Source organism: Oreochromis aureus, linkage group 23 (assembly GCF_013358895.1).
Source record: "Oreochromis aureus strain Israel breed Guangdong linkage group 23, ZZ_aureus, whole genome shotgun sequence".
Classification (NCBI taxonomy): domain Eukaryota; kingdom Metazoa; phylum Chordata; class Actinopteri; order Cichliformes; family Cichlidae; genus Oreochromis; species Oreochromis aureus.
Window position 1 is genome coordinate 43021106 of NC_052963.1, and position 18730 is coordinate 43039835.

At 40.3% G+C, this 18730-nt stretch overlaps 1 protein-coding gene across 7 annotated transcripts; it reads right to left on the reverse strand.

Annotated features, from left to right (window-relative positions):
- Window positions 1-487: 487 nt before the first annotated feature.
- shc2 (SHC (Src homology 2 domain containing) transforming protein 2) lies at window positions 488-18650 on the reverse strand. 7 transcript variants are annotated; one of them, XM_039606841.1, is made up of 15 exons: window positions 18383-18650; window positions 17611-17675; window positions 15208-15468; window positions 12019-12089; window positions 9548-9608; window positions 9231-9350; window positions 8531-8584; window positions 8314-8365; window positions 7552-7678; window positions 5107-5287; window positions 4370-4466; window positions 3557-3736; window positions 2978-3327; window positions 2720-2871; window positions 488-2453 (listed from the first exon to the last, which is right to left on the reverse strand). In XM_039606841.1, exons 3-14 carry the CDS (start codon window positions 15388-15390, stop codon window positions 2743-2745), a joined length of 1605 nt encoding a protein of 534 aa, XP_039462775.1. In that variant the 5' UTR covers window positions 15391-15468; window positions 17611-17675; window positions 18383-18650; the 3' UTR covers window positions 488-2453; window positions 2720-2742. The 7 variants fall into 7 exon arrangements, with proteins under 7 accessions (XP_039462775.1, XP_031591897.1, XP_039462772.1 ...); XM_031736037.2 differs by having other exon boundaries at window positions 15208-16018; XM_039606838.1 differs by adding an exon at window positions 17925-18006 and having other exon boundaries at window positions 15208-17675.
- Between the last annotated feature and the right edge of the window lie 80 nt (window positions 18651-18730).

Here is an 18730-nt window from a genome sequence, read left to right on the forward strand (position 1 = left end):
ATTCATCTGTTTTTGAGTGACTCTGGACCCGACACATTAGCACACAAATATAGGATACGTTCCAGTAACCATAATATGGAGTGTGCGAGAAAAATGCATAGTAATATGTCAAATGCATATTTAAAACACTAAGGGTGCCTTATTTTACAGTATGTAAGCCAGCATGATGTTCTGGCCATCCTGATCCATGACCCTCTGCAGCAGCTACACACATACATTAAGGAAGCTAGAGACACAATATTTGAACCAGCTAATATGCCTGAAATACGTGCATACAATCATTTATACTTTGTGAGGATAAAAACACGGTGTAAACAACTTTCAGCTGCTTCCTTATTCACAAAAAGTTGCACTGCATTTTTGATCATCCGATGCCCTTCCTAACACAACCCCAGTGGGATTTGTGCCCTATTAGGTGGGATCTAAGCATGGATCTTTTGTTTGTTGGTTAGATTTTTAAACTAATACTCACAAATGACAACCCACCTTTTTAAATACATTTTATTAACAAAAAGTCAGTCAGTTAATCATAGAAGAAAAGGTCCAGGAAATTCCTGAGGGGAGATACAAAAAAATGACAATGATCTGGATCTCACTAAAAACTGTTGAAGTTTACCTCATCTTTATGTGCATTTATGAGGCTGAGGCTAAGAACAAAGGAGGGCCTGATTAAACTTAAATAGCCAAGAACAGAGAGGGAAAAAAGGGCAGAAAGCAGACAAAGTATTACACTGTCAAAACTGGGAATGAAACATTGTGGAGCAAAAACACACAAGCAAGTCAGTAAAATGTACAGACAGGGAATAAGAACAATAAAGTGATGCACTTCCCTGAGCTGGGAAAAATTAAGCTCTTTCTTTAAGATGTCTATGACTGACCTCTGACGAAAAACTCTGAGGGACACACATATAAGACGATAACATTTAAGACCATCATAGACAGCATTACTCATTCACCCCAAAACAAGAGCAGCTTCCATTACTGTTTACATGTACACAACTTTGAATCATCCTGAAGTTTGTTCATTTACTCATTGGCGTGGCAAGAAAACTGTTCTTTTGCAACAAGAGCATAAATGCACATTATATACACGCTGACACAAATGCCTGTCAGTGTAGTTATTAAGGCACTGAAGTGGGAGAGGCTGGGGAGAACGGGCATGGCTATACTGAGCATTGATGCGGAGGAGTTTTTAACTCAGGCTTTTACAACACATGACTTCCCAAAATAATGAGCAGCCCTTACAAACAACACAAATAGCAGATTTAATAACAAATGTGATGAAACTTCTCAGTCAGGACAATGTATCTATCTCCACTGCACTGATAAATACACTGAGCCACATTAAAACCATCCATTGTGTAGATCACGCTTGTTCCATCAAAACGGCTCTGACCGATCGGTGCAGCGACAGGTGACGTTTTGGGGTGCATCGTGTTGTCTGGCTCTTTGCATGGAGTCGGTGCAGTGGATTGGGCTCGTTCTGGCCCATCCTGTGGGTGCCCAAACAGAATCTGCAGGGAGGTGTGCTGTTTCAACAGCTTGCACTGTTTGTCATGTTCTGCAACTGTTCCTGAGGAGCACAGGTTGCTGTTACTTGGGACTGATCTTCTGTCGTGTTTATGTGGTTGATGTCTCGAGATAACTTCCACTTGAATGCCAGGACCCAATGTTTCCCAGATAAATCAGTGATGTGTGCTTCACCTGTCAGTGGTTTTAATGTTGGGGCTAATCAGTATATCATGATTATGCTTTTTTTTTATGGATTTGAGGCTTAAAATAGCTCAGAGAAACAATAAAGGCTTTGTGGCTGTTATAAATTCAGATACTGCAGACCTTGAACATGAACATTTAACAGTCTTTACATTCTAACCAGTAGCAGAATTTTCATTTCCTGCATTTGTACCGAGATGAACTACTGAATGTGGAACTGGACATCTTGTTTTGAATTTTTTGGTGCACCAGAAAATTAGTGACAGTTTGTTCTGGTGATTCCCACAACTGGTTGATTTGAAAAACCTGTGACTTACTAGTCGTGCAAGTTGTAGTTTAAAGGAAGCACTTCACAATTACAGGCTTTTCTTCACTGTGCATTAAATCCTTTTGTGATTTCCTGAGGTTAGCTCCTCTCCAGACAGGTTGTCAGTTTAATTTTTGACCTCGGTTGGTGATTATCCAGCTCGGGCACAGCACAAACTGTGGATCCTGGTTGGTTTGTTAGCTTAATTACTGCATGCTGAGGAGTTTATGACAGATGAGGGATATTTGGTTTATCCTGGTTGTCAACAAGCAGAAGTAGTACAGGGATATATCAGATACTGCACACTCCTTAGAAGGATTGTCCATGGAAAGAAAGTATTGCTGATATTCTTTCTTCCCGTTGAAAAATCATCCCATAATGAGTCCTAGATTCAGTTTTTATGTGATTTGTATGGGCACATAGGAATTTAGCGCTGTCGAATGAGAGAGAAAGAAAAACTACATTATTTCTACTTAGATCTGTTGTAACCAAGTGTGTGAATCTACATAATCTACATGCTAAAATGTGAACCTCCCCTTTGCAGTTAAAGACAAATTGAACACCTCAACAATGTAAGGAAATAGCAATGCTTCTTAAAATTATAATGTTAGCATGCACTCCTTGCTTTATGTCTGTATTATAATCCCTTAAATTATTTATGTATCTGGTTTGAAAGTATATAGTTTACTGCTAGCTTACAGTCCCACACAGGTCCAGGTAATTCACTGCTTCCTCCTGACACCCCGTTTGAGATGAAGCTCACTTTCAGCTGCTACAATAGGCAGCTCATTCTTCAGGTGAAACGAGACGAGGTGGGTTATACTCTCAAATAACATGTCTTTGGTCCGGACCTTTTTTTTGAAGGGAAAAGCAAAACAAAAGGAGTACACCAGTGTAACTTCATAACAAAACAAATAACCAGTGTGATTTGTTGAAACTACTTCTTAAGAGACTCACCACTCCTTCAGGGTCCACTAGCAGTAAGTGTTTAGGGAGGCCACGGTGTAGGCCGCTTAGCACGTACTGGCCAGGATTGGTAGTGCTCTCCCTTACCAGAAAATCTCCGTCCCGGCTCAGGAGTTTTTCTGCGTCTCGTCGGCTCATCCGGCTGTGGTACCAGGGCTCACGGCGAAGCTGCTCCTCATTTGGAGCAACAGGGGCTCTGCGTCGTGGAGGGCTGGGCCACTGATCCTCCAAGACCCGAACACCTCCCACTCCTCCCTCAGCACCAGAGCCTCCAGATATAGTGGACCCAACACCACCTCCACCACAGGCCTCATGGAGTTTCAGGGCATCCTCAAAGGGCCCTACAGGGACGACAAAGGCGCTTGAGATGTTTCACAAGGTAGTGGTTTTGTTGTTTCTTCATAGTGTAGTGGTCTGCCTGACATCTGTCTAACAAGCAAAAGATCTGTGGCTTGATCGTAAAATCACGGTGTCAAAAAGGGAATCTGGTGGGAATCAAACATTCGAGAGAAAGCCTGACTGTCGTTCTGTTATATATATATGTCCGAAGATGTCATAGGCAGGACTTACTCATGTCAAAGAGATCCTTTTTGGGACTCTCTGGTGCCCTGGTGCCTCTGTGCCCATCAGGACCCTGCGTAAGTGAATCCAGGTTTTCCAGACTCTGGGTGTTAACATATTGATGCTCCTCGTAGTCCCTGCTGCCTGGAGGCTGACCGTCAGCACACAAATAACCATCTGATGTCAGACCTAAGACAGAAAGATGCACACAAAATGCGTTTCATTCACTAGTTTCTGCCCCAAGCTACAGCACTGTTTGCTGTTAACGGAAACAACTGATTATATAAAAAAAAAAAAGAAATTACAAAATGTCACTTATAATTTCCAACTACTAAAAATCCAACTATTATTTTCTATATTTTTGAAAGGAAAAAGTTAATTGTCGTACCTATCTTGATCATCCTCCTAGCATCAGTCTAGTTAAAGATGATAAACAATATGAAGTATGAAGGGGGCCTCATTAAAAGATGCCAAGATCCTATTTCTGTTAAATAAGAGAGCAAACGCTCTCTCTCCCTCAGGCAATGAGAACTGTGATGATTAGCTTTGTAATACAATAAGGATGGAAAAAAAACAACTAACCTCATAAATATATACAGAAAACAAATCTGACAATCCTCATTGTTTAGTATGTGACTAGAAAACATTGCAACTCATATATTTAAAAAAATATCCTTCATTTAAAAACCTGTTTGAAATCCCCCCAGTTAAGTACATCACCTCAATAAAACAACTGTATAATAATAACTAATCTAAACAGTCACTGTATTTTTTTTTCTTTTTTTAGCTGTTATAGCTGCTCCCTGCCACAGGATGTCTCACCTGAGCTGCAGGTTGTCTCGGTGTCCCAGTGAAGCTCATAACACAGCTGACCAGGCTGGTGAGATGCTTGATCTCTCCTGGCTGGTGAGCTCATCTGCTAACACATAATCACACCACAAGAACACAACCTAAATACATCTGGATCTGAATAACCAAGAACTCTCATCTCTTGTCCCTGCATAATGTAGTTTCGAAGCACTCTATTTGAAACATTAGCTGCAGCATGTCACCCTGTTGTGAACAAGTTGCAACAAAGGGGGCAATGGGTTCTTTCACTTGATAGGCTACAGAGAACCCAAGGCTCTTTGTGTAATCGTATTTGTCTTAGGCAATTATGCTGCAGGCACAGTTATGGAGTATATTTTCATGATCCTATGCTTTAATTCCATGTAACAATATGAGGCAGGAGCATGAAAACACATCAGTCACCAGTTCACGAGGGAGATGTCAGAGAGTTCTGTTCTAAACATTAATCCAATACTTCATGATAAAGACCAGATGTTTCAGTTCAGTCTGTAGTACAAGCATGCAGGTTTTACAGGTTTACACAAAAATGCACTGGAGTTCTTCTCGATGAAATTTAGAGAAGCAGAAACACACCATACAAATACAAAAATATAAATACACAATATGCAATTACCTCAAAACTGGATTCAGCTACAGTAGAGCTAAGGCTACCATATCAACATGCAGAGCCTGATTTAACAGTGTTTCTATAGCTATGTCAGGACACTCACCTGAGCTGCTGTCTTGCTCTGTGGTTGAGTGTGCATGTGACCAAGGAGGGCTCCACTGGGCCTGAGTCTGGAGTCTACTACACCTCCAACAGGAGGCTCCTTCCCTGGAATACGGTTATAGTAATCCGGCTCAGAGAAGTCCTCGTCATCCCTCCAAATTGGTTCTTCTGTCCTGGCAGACCTGAGGAGAAATATACTGTGTGTGTAAGTCTGACAATAGAACTACATGTCCAAATAAAGACAGCAAAAAACAGTATTTTTACCACAACTTCCAAATATGATTATGTATTCATTTCTATAATGATGTTAACACTACAGCATTAATTTGAGGAGAAAATCAGCATTCTTAAATTGATTTGTTCTGATCAAGTAACATCTCTGCATCCGAAATTGAGAAGATGTTTATTTGAAACCAGGAAGAAAAAAACTGCTTGTCTGGAGTTATTCTGGTGACTGCAGTGGCATCACTGTGGTAGCATCTCATGTGTGAGAAAATCTATGTATTTACAACACTGCAAGACTGATTTTGAAGAAATACAAGAACAAAGTATCACATGTCCTTGTAATAAATAAGAAAGAAATCTGAGAACTGTAAACTAGATCAGGTTGGTGGTGGCTAAGCTCTTTCTGCTGGATGCTTAGAATAGAATAGAATAAACCTTTATTATCCCACAGATGAGAAATTCCGGTGTTACAGAGCTCTTACAGCAAGGGAAAATAAAATATAAAAGGAAGACACAAGGTGGTCCTATATACATAAGTAACCGAAGTTCGTATATACAGGTATATACAGGTAACAATGTAAGAATATGTATAGAAAAATAGAAAAATTGTACGGAGATATGTATAAAATGTACAGTAAACAAACAAGCTGGTGAGTAAGATGACCAAAAGAATGTTAAGCTGCATTATAGAGTCTGACAGCTGCTGGTAAGAATGCTTGGGATGTATACGGTAGTGATGGGTAGATGAGGCCTCGTGAAGCGTTTCAGCACATTCCCCAAACTGTATCAATACTGTGTCGACACAGTGTTGCTGTTCTGCTCCTTACTGACACCTGCTGGACCTTAAATATCATTGCAGGCAACTTGAGACTCACAACAGACACTGATTCAATGACCTAGTCATACTTGTACACTGTAAGGTACTTTCCATGGAATCATTTTATATCTTTTACATTGCAAATATAGTAGACACCTGTAAAATATATTGTGAATGACATTAAGTGAAAATTAAATGAAAGTATTGTGAATATAATATTACCCATTTAAATGTAATTGACTCAGAGTTTATTATAAATTTCTATTCAGAAAAATAAGTTTATCCACTGTTTTTGCATTCAGTCTATTGCGGGGGTTTTCACACCATTTCCCCAGCTTTGGAAAACTCACAGGCACAGATGAAGCTGGGGTACACAAAAACTGTAAAGTCAGGTGGAAAAGGTTCTGATAAGATGTCTTCCTATTCCCCCAGTACGTTAAAGGATCCTCTGATCTTGGAATGTTTCTCTCCGACACTCTCCACGGTACTAAGGGGTTGGCAGTCCTTTATAATAAACTTCAGGACTGCCTGGTCCAGAACAGTCTTCCTAGATGCTTGATTTCAAAATAATAAAACACATATTAATAAAAAAGCTGTTCAGTGTCGATATAGGCCGACCTGTGTTCATTCTCGGTGTGTTTGTCTCCTCATTTTCATGTTTGGCTCTGTAATGCCTAAACACTCAGGAGGTGCTTTTGTTTGTGTAAGAAATGCAGAACAGATGCGACATTTAACCTGCATAAAATGAAATAAATAATTTACACTGCAACTCACATTGCTGTTTTTCCTATTCTGATAGATTACACTGAAACAAAGACAGACAAACTATTTGCAGTTAAAAGATCAAAATGATCCCACACATCAGAAACATTTCTTTTTCTTTCGGGCTCCATTTTGTTATGGAGAGATGTGTATTTTTATTTATCTTTGCGAGAGTAATTTTGTGGTTTTTTTGGTGGCGACTCGTTCCGTTGACAGATGCGGTACCTTTTAAACACAGTTTGGCGCGTTGGCAATGAGCGATACAGCAGCTGTATCGATCACGTGACTTTTTCTTAAAGCGAGGCACCGACACAGGCTTCACTCTGTGAGCTTGATACATGCGCTGGTGCGTCAGTGTTGCTGGACCCATCACTAGTATATGGTCCTGGAATATTTACTGTGTCAAAATATAAACTAAAAGTAATTTCCATCATCTTCAGTCTTAAACTGAAGTGGGTGTTTTTGGTGCGTTTGTTACATGAAGTCAACATACTAGATTTTTCTATTTGAAACACTGGGATAATTTATGAGTCATTATCCCACCGCTTCAGAGATGTCACAGATTTTAAGGAGAGTAACAAAAACTCTTAATGTCTTTTTCATCTAGTTAAGTACGTGAGAAGTGGCAGGACTTTCTGTTACCTCTCCACAGATGTCATGGTTTTTGGTGGACTGTGCAGATACTGTTTGAACTGCAGCTCGAAGGCTTGGCCGAGGGTACTGATGACACTTTGGGCTAAACCATCTGAACACTCCAGGATATGACATGCTGAAAGAAAAAGAGAGAGAGAGAGTGAGGAGTTAAAAAGTTGCCACGAGCTATTCAAACTCCCGGTCCCGAGTCCAAAATATTAGTATTTTTTAAGACATCAGCAAACACAATGTTTATTAGCTATTTAATTCCCAACAAAGTATATTTTGTGGTGCAATAGGCTGATATTTTATAACAAAACAGGTTTACGATACCGGCATATTACAACATTTTTTATATACTTTAGTTTTTTTTAATAATTGTGATTTTTAAAATGAAATGCTAATATGTTTACAATGCAAATGCTAAAATCAAATCATCAATATTGCTAATAAAATATTGTTTTTAAATGATTTTGTACAGTTATTGTTACAGAGTCTCACCCACCCTAAACCCATAATAATTGTAATTAAGCCACAGACAAACTACAAAATATAGTTAGAGGTGGAATCAAAGCATTTTTAAGAAAAAATGTCTATAGATATCGCAATAGTAATGTTATAACCCACAGTAAAAAATGCAACACTGACAGCAGTACTCCAAAAGTGAATAGACAGTATTTTCTAATGCAACTTATTTTGCCTTACAAAATAAACGTGTTTGTCTAGTGGCAAAATGTATGGAAGGAGAAAGGGAACCTTTTCAGAACATACCTCTCTGATTCACTGGGTCTTTGGACACATATGCAACATAATCAGGTGTGTCCTGCAACATATTAGTTTGGGGGAAAATCAGCTCGATAAATCAAAACCATCAGTAATTTTTTAAGCTTGAGACTGTTAATGATTAATTCAAGTCATACATGTTTGCATAGGCAAAATGTTCATTCCAACAATTTAATGGAGAGTAAATGTTAAATGCTGCACTTACTGTGTCTCCCCCAGAGGCAAATGAGATGGACTGCAAGGGATGATGAGCTATCACCTGAAAGAGAAAGGAAGCCATTCTTTATTTTATCAATTAATGCACAGTATTGTGTAAAAGTTTTGACCCACCCCTCATTTCTTTATATTTTGCTTCCAAGGAGCTAAAATTTCTTGTAATTTTTTTAAAGTGGTCTTGAGCAACAGCCCTCCAGGTTTTCTGAAAGTCTTTCAAAGTTTTTCTTTGGACATTGGCTGCTTTTTAACTGTTTTCATGGGGGTTTGTTTTGTTTGTATAGCCACCTAACTCTGACCTATTAATCATTCAAGCATAAAAAAGGCACCTAACTCAAGCGATGAACCTCTGTTGTATCTACACATAATGGACAACTGGGCAAAGTCCCAATTAAAGGTTAAAGGTTTGACTCTGTACCTCACCAAAGTGGTATTTATTTATAATATTCACATAGGAGTGTAAAATTGTTCACTACAAACTTCCAACAAAGAAAAAAAATGTATCTCATCAGTGATTTCACACATATTTTACCCAGTGATTAACAGTTAAGAGAAAATATGCTAACGTCTATGTAAAGCTAAGCTATAGGAATAAAGAAAAATGCAAAAATAATAGCTGGCACATAATAAAGGTCTTAATCACATTGTGGTCATGCAAGTACATTTGCCACCTTAATTAAGTATCAGCTAACCTGTCGTGTGGTAGGAATGAGCAGATTAATACCATCGATGGAAATATTGACTGCGATGCTCATGCCTGCAAATCGCAGGTTACTCTTCCCCATCACTGACTGTAGAGCTTTGTTTGGAACCTACAAAATAAAGGATACAATGAAAGTTACAATTATATAGTTTCTGTTGTAGATACAGATAAAAATGTCATACTGAGCAGCAGAGGTCCTTTCTACCCTTTGTTGTTATTTTAATACATCTAGTGTGTATATAAAATCACTATTGACTGCTTGTCAAAAGTACTGCATGTATGTTAGGATTATAAATTACTGTTAACCTTCTTCCTCCAAGCCCCCTTTCCACCTGGCACAGCTTCGCACAGTCTGTTGATGGCTTCCCTAAATAGGAACATGAAGAAAGATTTCAGATCAGACTAAAGATGAATATACTGGCTACTGATTATCAGCCATTTGTAATAATAATAATATATAACGTATAAATCATATGGACTTGTGTTGTCTGTGGAAAAATACAGAAAACTGAGTCACAACCCAAAACGCCGCCCCACAGTAATGGAAAACTTTAGGTTAAACATGAACAGACGTTTTCCCTTCCTCCAAACAAGCCCATAGGTCGTAGGCAAATCGTAGTTCAAAGGTCACGAAAATAGATAAGAAAGTCACAACATTCTTATCTAGCTTTACCATTAATGTTGGAAATGTTAACCCAGGAAAGAAAACAATAACAGTATTCATCTGTTGATGTTTAATAAACTCAATTTAAATTCCCAAATTATGGGAGAATAAACAGCACCAGCACAACAGCAGGGTATTAGCATTCGCATTTATTTTCTGCAGTGCAATTCTCCCTGCACATTTGTTACAAGTTGGCGATAAAACTGATATAACTCCTGGGAATGGCTGCCTAATGGGCATTTAAAGGGTCTGTCCCCTGTGTGAGCATGATGGCACGGCTGAGCCATAAAGTGGATTTGAGGCGGGAGCTCACACGCTCTCTGCCAGGGGACAGTGGGAACAATCAAGAACCTAGATGCTCCTATCAAGTGGCTCGTAAATATTTAAAAAGCAGCGTCCCGGGCCCCATCTCGAGTAAAGGTCTTCTCAGGGATTTTTGAAAAACACCACAATGTTCGAATGACTCATGCTGATGAGAGAGCAGAGGGAGGAGGAGGAGGAGACGGAGGAGGGGGGAGAGATGAGCTGTTGTTTTCGTCTACAATAAAATGCTGCACCTCACTTCACTCATTTTGCAGTTAAACAGCAAAAAACACAGAGAGGACTGTTAAGAGAAAGCACCTTTAAATCATGGAGCCGAATTACATTTTTGAAATACTGGAAGCTACTGACTGTTTCGTTAAGTCAGGAAGCTGAAGAATGGCTTGTTCTGAATGGACTGTGCTGCCTTTAAATGATATCCAGCAATTCATATACACATATATCATGATTTTGGCAAACAAAGTAAGGAAAGAACCAGGAACAAAAGCCTTGTGTTGTTAGCATCATGGAGGACTTGAACCTATTTTGAATTTTTAAAACATGTCTTATGTGAGCTACTAGGCGAAAAGGGCCACTCTGACCTTGAGCGAGGGGTAAGCACACTTAAATGGGACTTTAAAATCAACCACGACAGGAATGCAAACAAAAAACATTCATCATTGCTGGAAATAATCATGACTCAGTCAGTCACATAAAAACAAGACCAGATGTAGCCATCTTATTCTCTATGGCTACTCCCAGTGCAAACATTTTGGTTTGCTGCTTTGTTTTGGACATCTTCCTCCTCCTCCTCCTTCTCCTCCTCCTCCCCCCTCAAGAAGTTACAGCCGCAGACATTATCCAGCAGGGTGCGTTCATGGGGACCACTGCAGCTTTCCACAGTCATTAACGAACATCATCAATAATAGATCTCCCTCTCCATCACTCCATCTCTGCTACCTCCTCCCCCCTGCACTTAAGCCTTGGATGCACGGTGGGCTCAGATTACCGCCGATCGATTGTGCAGGAGAGAGGAGAGGGTGAGAGACAGAGAGCAAGGCAGACAGGGAGGGAGTGGGGAAAAGGACTTCTCCCATGAGGTCGAGGACTGCAAAGAACCCTGTTTTTATAACAATAACATGACGTGTAGGGCATAAAACACCAAGACACAGACATAGTAAGGCCCTGAGGCATAGTTTAATGTGTAACCTTCTGGCCTTTGATGCCACTGAACACAAATACAGTAGCTCTGTTTATCTCTTAACAGTCCCACACTATACTGCTGTCTTCGTGCATTTAGTCCTTGCAAGTGCATGAATTATTGGACAACACTGCAACGTAAACTTGAAATTCAAAGTTGTGGCTCTTGATCAAAAAAGACTAATGTGACAAGTGTAAATCTATTGGCCATGCTAAAGTAAAAGCATTTTCACACCATGTTGGCATACCACTAATAACATGGTAACATATATATATCTATATATGTATATGTATATATATGTATATCTATGGATGAAAATGGCAGCTGATCTAAGCTCATGACAGAGCAACAATCAAGCCGGCTGTTTGAAAACGATCCACCTATTTATCACACAGACTGTAAAAACATGACGTGGTGGCAGGGGAATGTGCTGCCGTACGCCCCACCTGCATATCTACTTTCCTCTACTCTCCCACTGACCCTGTTCCTTTTCTCTTTTCTAATCCCATCTCCTGGTCATCCAGATAGATAGATATACATACATATTAAACTCTTCACACTTCAATTAATACTACACATCTACACTGGCAGATAAGACGGTTACCAGCTTACCTTGTCACTTGAGTGCGTGTGGTGAAGTCCAGGGATCGCATTGATTTCAGCACCTCAATGCATCCCATGTACTGTAAAGAAAAAACCAAAGGGAGAAAAATCATTAAAATCTAAGTTAAATACCTTATTTTTAATTTAAAAATAAACTCATCAAGTGTTCAAATATGTTTTATGATCTGAAAAGATAATTGAATGAAACTATTCAAAAATACAGAACTATAAACGTGCGCTGCATTTAAATTAAGTTTGTATTCTAACTACACCACAACACTTCCAGAAAGAGATGTCACGTTCACAATAGACAATACTCTGTTGGTATATGTGATTACTTTCAACAGTAATCTAAATCAAATCCCCATATAGCCCATTAATGTAGTGTCCTCCAGTGGGAAGGTCCCAGCTGAGCAGCTTCCTAATGCCTGTCAGGTTGGGGTGCTAATGGCACTGTGACTAGATTAGCAGCACTCAGAGCTTCAAATCATGGATAAACTGCAGCTTCTCAGCCCTCTGGGGGATGTGAGTGTGTTTGTGTAAACAATCAGCATGTGAGTATGCCTTCTACTTCTTATTTGCATATCTGTGTGATTATCATGAAAAGATGAAGTGGTGAACGAATTGCTTGGCATTTGTTTGCCTGCTAAAATCAGTCTGTAAAAACCTACTCAGAGATAATAACTCATTTAAAAAAGCTTCTACCATCTACCATATTCCTGCTGCATAGGTAAATAAACCCATGAATACATAAAAACAACAGATGCGGCATTGAAAATTAATAATTACAATTTTTTCCTGTGTTTTGTGCTACACTGATTGAATCGCAGCCTCCTTAAAGAACATGTGACACTCATCTTAAATGCAGTACATTGCATTGGGGATGTAAAGCACAGCTCTTTGTGAAACTTATTTGGAGAGACGGAGAGAGAAACAGAGTGGGACCTCTGAGAACTTAACGAGCTCACTAACAAGATTTGGACATGAGGGAAGTCTTCCATCGGGGAAATTGTCCCTCTCTTTTTTCTTTCCCTCTCTCTGCCAATGCTTCCATTGTCACAAACTCAATCTACTGATGCAACATCCCTGCTTCTATCACCCTATCTGCACTCTTGTCCTTTTGGCCAAGTCTCTTGCACACTATTGCTTTGACTACAGGGACGTAGACTTTCCAAGACACATTCCTTAGAAATGTAATAACATTAGCATGTCCTCTTTAGCTGTGTTTTGCTGTAGCTGCCTTTGACATAAATAATTGCCAAATTATATCGTTTGTCACTGCAAAAGATTTCCAAAAGAAGTTTATTAGCTAATGTGATCAAATTTTACAACAAAACAACAGCCATGTAGTAAAGGATGATCAGATAAAAGTGCGTGATTAGTTACTTTCTATTCCTGGTTAACTGCACACTACGCAGAGCTTATTCAAAAATATATGACAGTAAAATTACAACAACTCAAGTCTACGGTCATAGGACCCTTCTAGAAACTGCATCAATTAGCAACAGGCAATCGCATTACAAATATTTATGCTTCGCTTTGATAGTGAAATAAGTGAATAGCACAAAATAGAAACAGTTTGGCTCTTTCTCTGCAGATGATTTAGGAGAAGCAGTGTTTTGATGGCCGGTGCAAAATCCTGACTAGCAGAGACGGCAGATGCAGGCCAGACACAGATCTTGACGTGGCTATGCAGCGAGGGAGAGAGAGAGAGGGGGAGAGAGAGCGAGTAAGAGCATTGCTAAAAATCAGATTTGTGTCTTTCCCAGCAGAGGAGTGGATATGTATGAATATGTGCGCGAGAGAATGAGAGTGAGTCACTCACCATAGTGGCCATGCTACTTAAAAATGGCACAGTGCAGCAGAAATCAACCGTCACTCTGACACTAATACATGCAGAGACTACGCCTCCCTGCATAGATTTACCATGCATGCTGCACATACATGTCTCCTGAAGTACTACTTCAAGAGGCTTGAGACACGTTCAAAGACTGGCTCTTTCAGGTCATCTGCAATTGTCAGAGGGCAGTTTCTGATGACAACAACAAGCTGTTAAAAGTCTGGTCCCATCATTAATGTGATTATGAGTCAGATATGAAAAGAGCACTTGTTATACATTTCGGAAAGCCCTTCCTGGCTGTGAGAGCTCATATGTACTCGACATTTGGACTGCTCCCATACAGATCCAACCATCCTCTTCCACATCATATGATGCAAATGACTGTGATTAAACATAATTGAATATGGGAATGAATGGTGCCTGTATAATGTTATTAGAAAGCGTGCTTGGGCCCCAGTCTGGGCTAATCAAGAGTCATGTCATTAGTTTGAGGAGGAGGAGAGCACAGGGGCAGAGGTGAACAGTTATGGGGGATGGCTGAGGGGAGATCTTTGACATCGAGCAATCTGCTCAGGCTGGTAACCCTTTGTAAACACAGCAAGCTCGGATTGAGAACAAGATTTCTTTGAAACACAGATTTATCTGTATCATTTGAAATGATCACATTCATTTCTATATATATCAGTTTATTTTGATACAAATTTACAGAATAATAAAAAGCTTATTTTGAGCATATTTTCATGATAATGAAATAAACATTTGGTATTGACTATGCTGAGATACTGTAAATAACATTTTATGGGTAAAATCATAATAATTCATCGCACACGAGAACGTAAACAATCCAAAAACAAAACAAAGAGCAACCACTCCCACAAGCTTGCAGTGGGAGCTTACAGTCAGACGTAAGTTACACGCTCTATAAATACAGATTCTCATTGTTTAAGTACAGTATGATAAATTCTACCTTTGGTAAACAGTGCAGCTGAACCACAATCCTTTCTACAGTCTATACACATAATTTCATGGTTTATCTCTCTCCACCCTGACGCCTGCATGCTGTCTGCCAATGAGCAACGCTCAGCCATCTATCTGGATTAAATTATGTATTCCCCAGTCTTCGCCACATGAGCTGCATAACAAACTGCCTGATAGTGAGGTGTCCTTTTGTCTTCTATGCAGTCAGACAGAGAATATTTAAGTGGGGTAATATATTTAATATTCTGCAATTATCTTGTTCTCTTTACTCATTGATGAGTACCTGAAAAAGTTACTGCATATTTCCTTTGGTTGTTTTTTATTTCTTTGAACAAAACTTGCATGAAGATGCATCAAGAATAAAGTGCCAGCTAGCTTACCCTGACAATATAGGACGCGCCTTGTCCTACTATCTTCTTGTCAGGGTGCAGCCAGCCTTGAGAGGGTTTGTGGATGAAGCTACCCTTCTGGTTGAAGTCCTCTCCCCCAAGCCACATGCCTTCGACCCTTGTGCTGCGTGTCATTCCTGATCTGAAGTTGCTGGAGCCACCGGGGCTCGCCATGACCTCCGTGGCTCCAAATACGTGCCCCCCTGGACTGGCAGAATTTGCCGCTGCTACTGCTCGCTGCCCCCGAATGGCCTGTAGGGAACAAGGAGTGACACACACCGGGTCACAGGAGTTAAGCACAGCTGCAAGGCTCGCCACTGGGCCACTGGCTGAGGTTCCACCACCGGGCCTGTGTGATGATGAAGAAGACGTGACAGAGGCCTGGGAAGTAGCTGCCGCTGTCTTGCCCGAGTCCTTGCTAGAATTGGAGCTGGAACTGGAGTTGGATGGACTCCGGCTAAGCAGGGAGTTGGAGAATTTCCACTGAGGCATCTTAGGAATGAGCATGCAGAAGGTTGTCGTGGCATCTTGTTCCCCATCCAGGCAAGGAGAGTCGGCCAAGGCCATAGCCCCAGCAGAGGAGGAGGACCTGGCACTGGGATCCAGGGGAGGCAAAGGAGGCAGAGGAAGGCTTGGCGTGGAGGAGGGAACCACTGGTGTGGCCACAACTTTGCCGCTCATGGCTAAGCTCTGCATTAGGTCGTCGGAGGAGGTCACAGACTCATTGCGAAAGCGGTCATACTTTGGCTTAAGGAGCATGCCCGGAGGAGCCGCCTGAAGCAGGACCTGTGAGGGGGGATAACTGCCACAGGATGGAAGAAAAAGGGGAAAGGGGGGAAGGGGAGGGGGAAAGGTGCAAAGAGGGAGGAGGAGAAAACTAGCAGGAAAATCTTGTTGGTCTTATATCCTTGTCAAAGTCAACTGAATGCTGTCTGGTCCTCTCCCGTTCACACACACACACTGTCCCGCTCTCATGCTGCTCTCCTCACTGAGCTGCCCCGCTCCCTCTCCCTGCCTTAGGCAAGCTGTGCTCCCAGTCTTGCTCTCTCTTCTCTCTCTCTTTGGATGATGTCATTGGTCTATTAGCCCTGCCCAGCTGCTCTCAGACTGTATTAGCTAAAACACATCTGCCTGAACCACCCTGCTCCCAGACACACGTACACATTGACACTACAGAGCACCTGCGTTTCTGCATAAAGGACATTCAGCAAGACAGTAATTTGAGCCAGTAATCATTACATTTTGGAATCTACTCCTCAAACGATATATCCATCCGCTTAACCACTTATCCAGCTGGGATCCCAGCTAACACGGGGCGAGAGGCTGGATACATCCAAGGCATCTTGCCCATCCATTGTCAGTTCATTATCATTTGGAATTTTTCTTATCTATGGATTTTCTGTTTATTTTTTATCTATGCCTTTTGTATTTCAACTGTCTCTGCATTTTGATAACTAACACAAAATAATGTCCTTAATTAAAATTCACATGCTCAAAAAGTAACCAACACTACTTTAAACTGCATAAAAACAAATAACACAAATGTACAGCAACAGAAGAACAAAGCTGAAGTTTTGCTCTAGAACTAGCGATCTTGAGATATAAAGTTAAAATATATAAGAGGGTACTGAGTTTGGATGTTGATGAATATCAGAGAATTTCCTGTCCATTTAGTTAAAGAGAATTTTGTATGATTTGATGTATGCTTATAATTGATCCTGGTTAGAGGCAAAGACTTCACAAAGAAAACAATGCAGCCACTCTCCTAAGGGACTACATCTCTAAAAACATCCACCCTATTCCATCTGCCTGAATTCCCTTCCCATCTCCCTCCCAACCGTCTCCCAAGAGAACAATCAGCCATCTCAGCAAGATCCTTTTAGCTGCTCTCTCTTTTTCCTTTCCCCCGTTCAATCTCTTTCCTGCTTCTCTCTCACAATTGCATTGCTCCGTCTTACACAAAGGCAACAGAAGGTACGCATCAGGAGTCAGGATTCTCTGTGAGAAACATAAAGCGGGTTAAACGATGATTTTCAGTCGAATCACGTAAACAGGTACAGTAGTAAAAAAGATACTGACACAGAAGACAGATGGAAAACCTATTGGCCAAAACAAGTTTCTAGAAATACATTGTGTCTAACCCAACACTCTGTTATGCCAAAAAGCTGAAGAAAGGTGTGTAATTCACAGGATTTCTACAGCGCTTCAGAGAATCTGGAGAAACTGGAGACCATGCCATTTATCCAACACCAACTCTAGAACAACTACAGTAAACAAACCACAGTCCAATTTATTCAGAACAATAGTAACAAGATTAGAGCTTATACAGGCATGCGATTGACACATATGCAATCTTAAAGTTACTCAGAAAGGCGTTAGAAGCACAGATCTTACCTATGCCAGGCTCTGAGAAAGCTGCTACATGACCACTGCAGTGCAGATCACTTCTTGGTTGTTTGCTAGAGTATAAAAAGTTACTGATAAACCAGATGTAATCGATGCATGTTGACAGATGCAGTAGCCTTTCTCAGTATTTTCTGTTCCCCATTTTCCCTGGCAAAACACTTGAGTGACATGTATAAAATTACAGTGTTCATGTTATTTCCTCAAACTCAGATTCTTACTTACAGTTTCATTCTACAAATGATACCAATACCAATTTAATTCACACATTTTTTTCTCTGTATGTCAAGAGTTAACGGATTTACCTCATGAATTTGCATATACAAGTTGAACAAATCGTGCTCCGAATACCACACCACTCATTAGTAGCCATTGACGTGACACAACCTAATACAACAAAACGTCATAAGGTACCTGCAGCACAGAAAATTTAAGCTAAGTTATTTGGTTAAAATGTAAAATGAGTTCGTAGTAAGTTAGTAGACTGAAAAAATAATGCTATTTATACAAAACATATATATAAAATTTGGCTATGAAAGTTGGGTGTAGACGACATGCAGCTTGCTTGACTGTACTGTTTAATCACTTACTGATGATGCTGATGGATACTTCTCTAAATATTTTTGCCATATTCACTTTCAGTGTTCTAAAGTGCTTTTTAAAAATAATAAAGTTTATGTAGTCATGCTAAGTGTTCATATTCCCATGCTGTTGTGAATACACCACAGGTCGAACAGCAAGTATAGAAGTGAATCATACATACGATTTTTCCCCCCAGTGGAGACATCGCCAACCTTGTGTACTTTTCTCCTGAAAGTTTACCCTCCGTTGTCAAACTCCGGCTCGTCTACGTCAAAAGTACTCTCTTGCAGAAGACCAACTACGTAGCAGAGATAATTGAGAGCCGAAGATCTTTTACTGTGTCAACTTCTCAACATATCTGACAAAACGACCACAGACTTTTCAAAATACATCACAAACCTTGAGTTCAAAAATCAAAAACGTATTTTTTAATCATACAAAACCATTTCTAATATACCGTTAAATGTACAAATTTTATCGCGATAGCGCTTCGCCGCAAGACTTGTGGTTTCCCCGCGGAGGGAGTCAT

Coding starts and splice junctions, on each gene's coding strand:
- shc2 (XM_031736037.2), bottom strand. CDS start 15,975: ATGCTCCTTAAGCCAAAGTATGACCGCTTTCGCAATGAGTCTGTGACC. Junction 5,288..7,551: donor ACCATGACATCTGTGGAGAG/GTAACAGAAAGT, acceptor ATTTCTCCTCAG/GTCTGCCAGGACAGAAGAAC. Junction 2,872..2,977: donor TAGTGGACCCTGAAGGAGTG/GTGAGTCTCTTA, acceptor TTCAAAAAAAAG/GTCCGGACCAAAGACATGTT.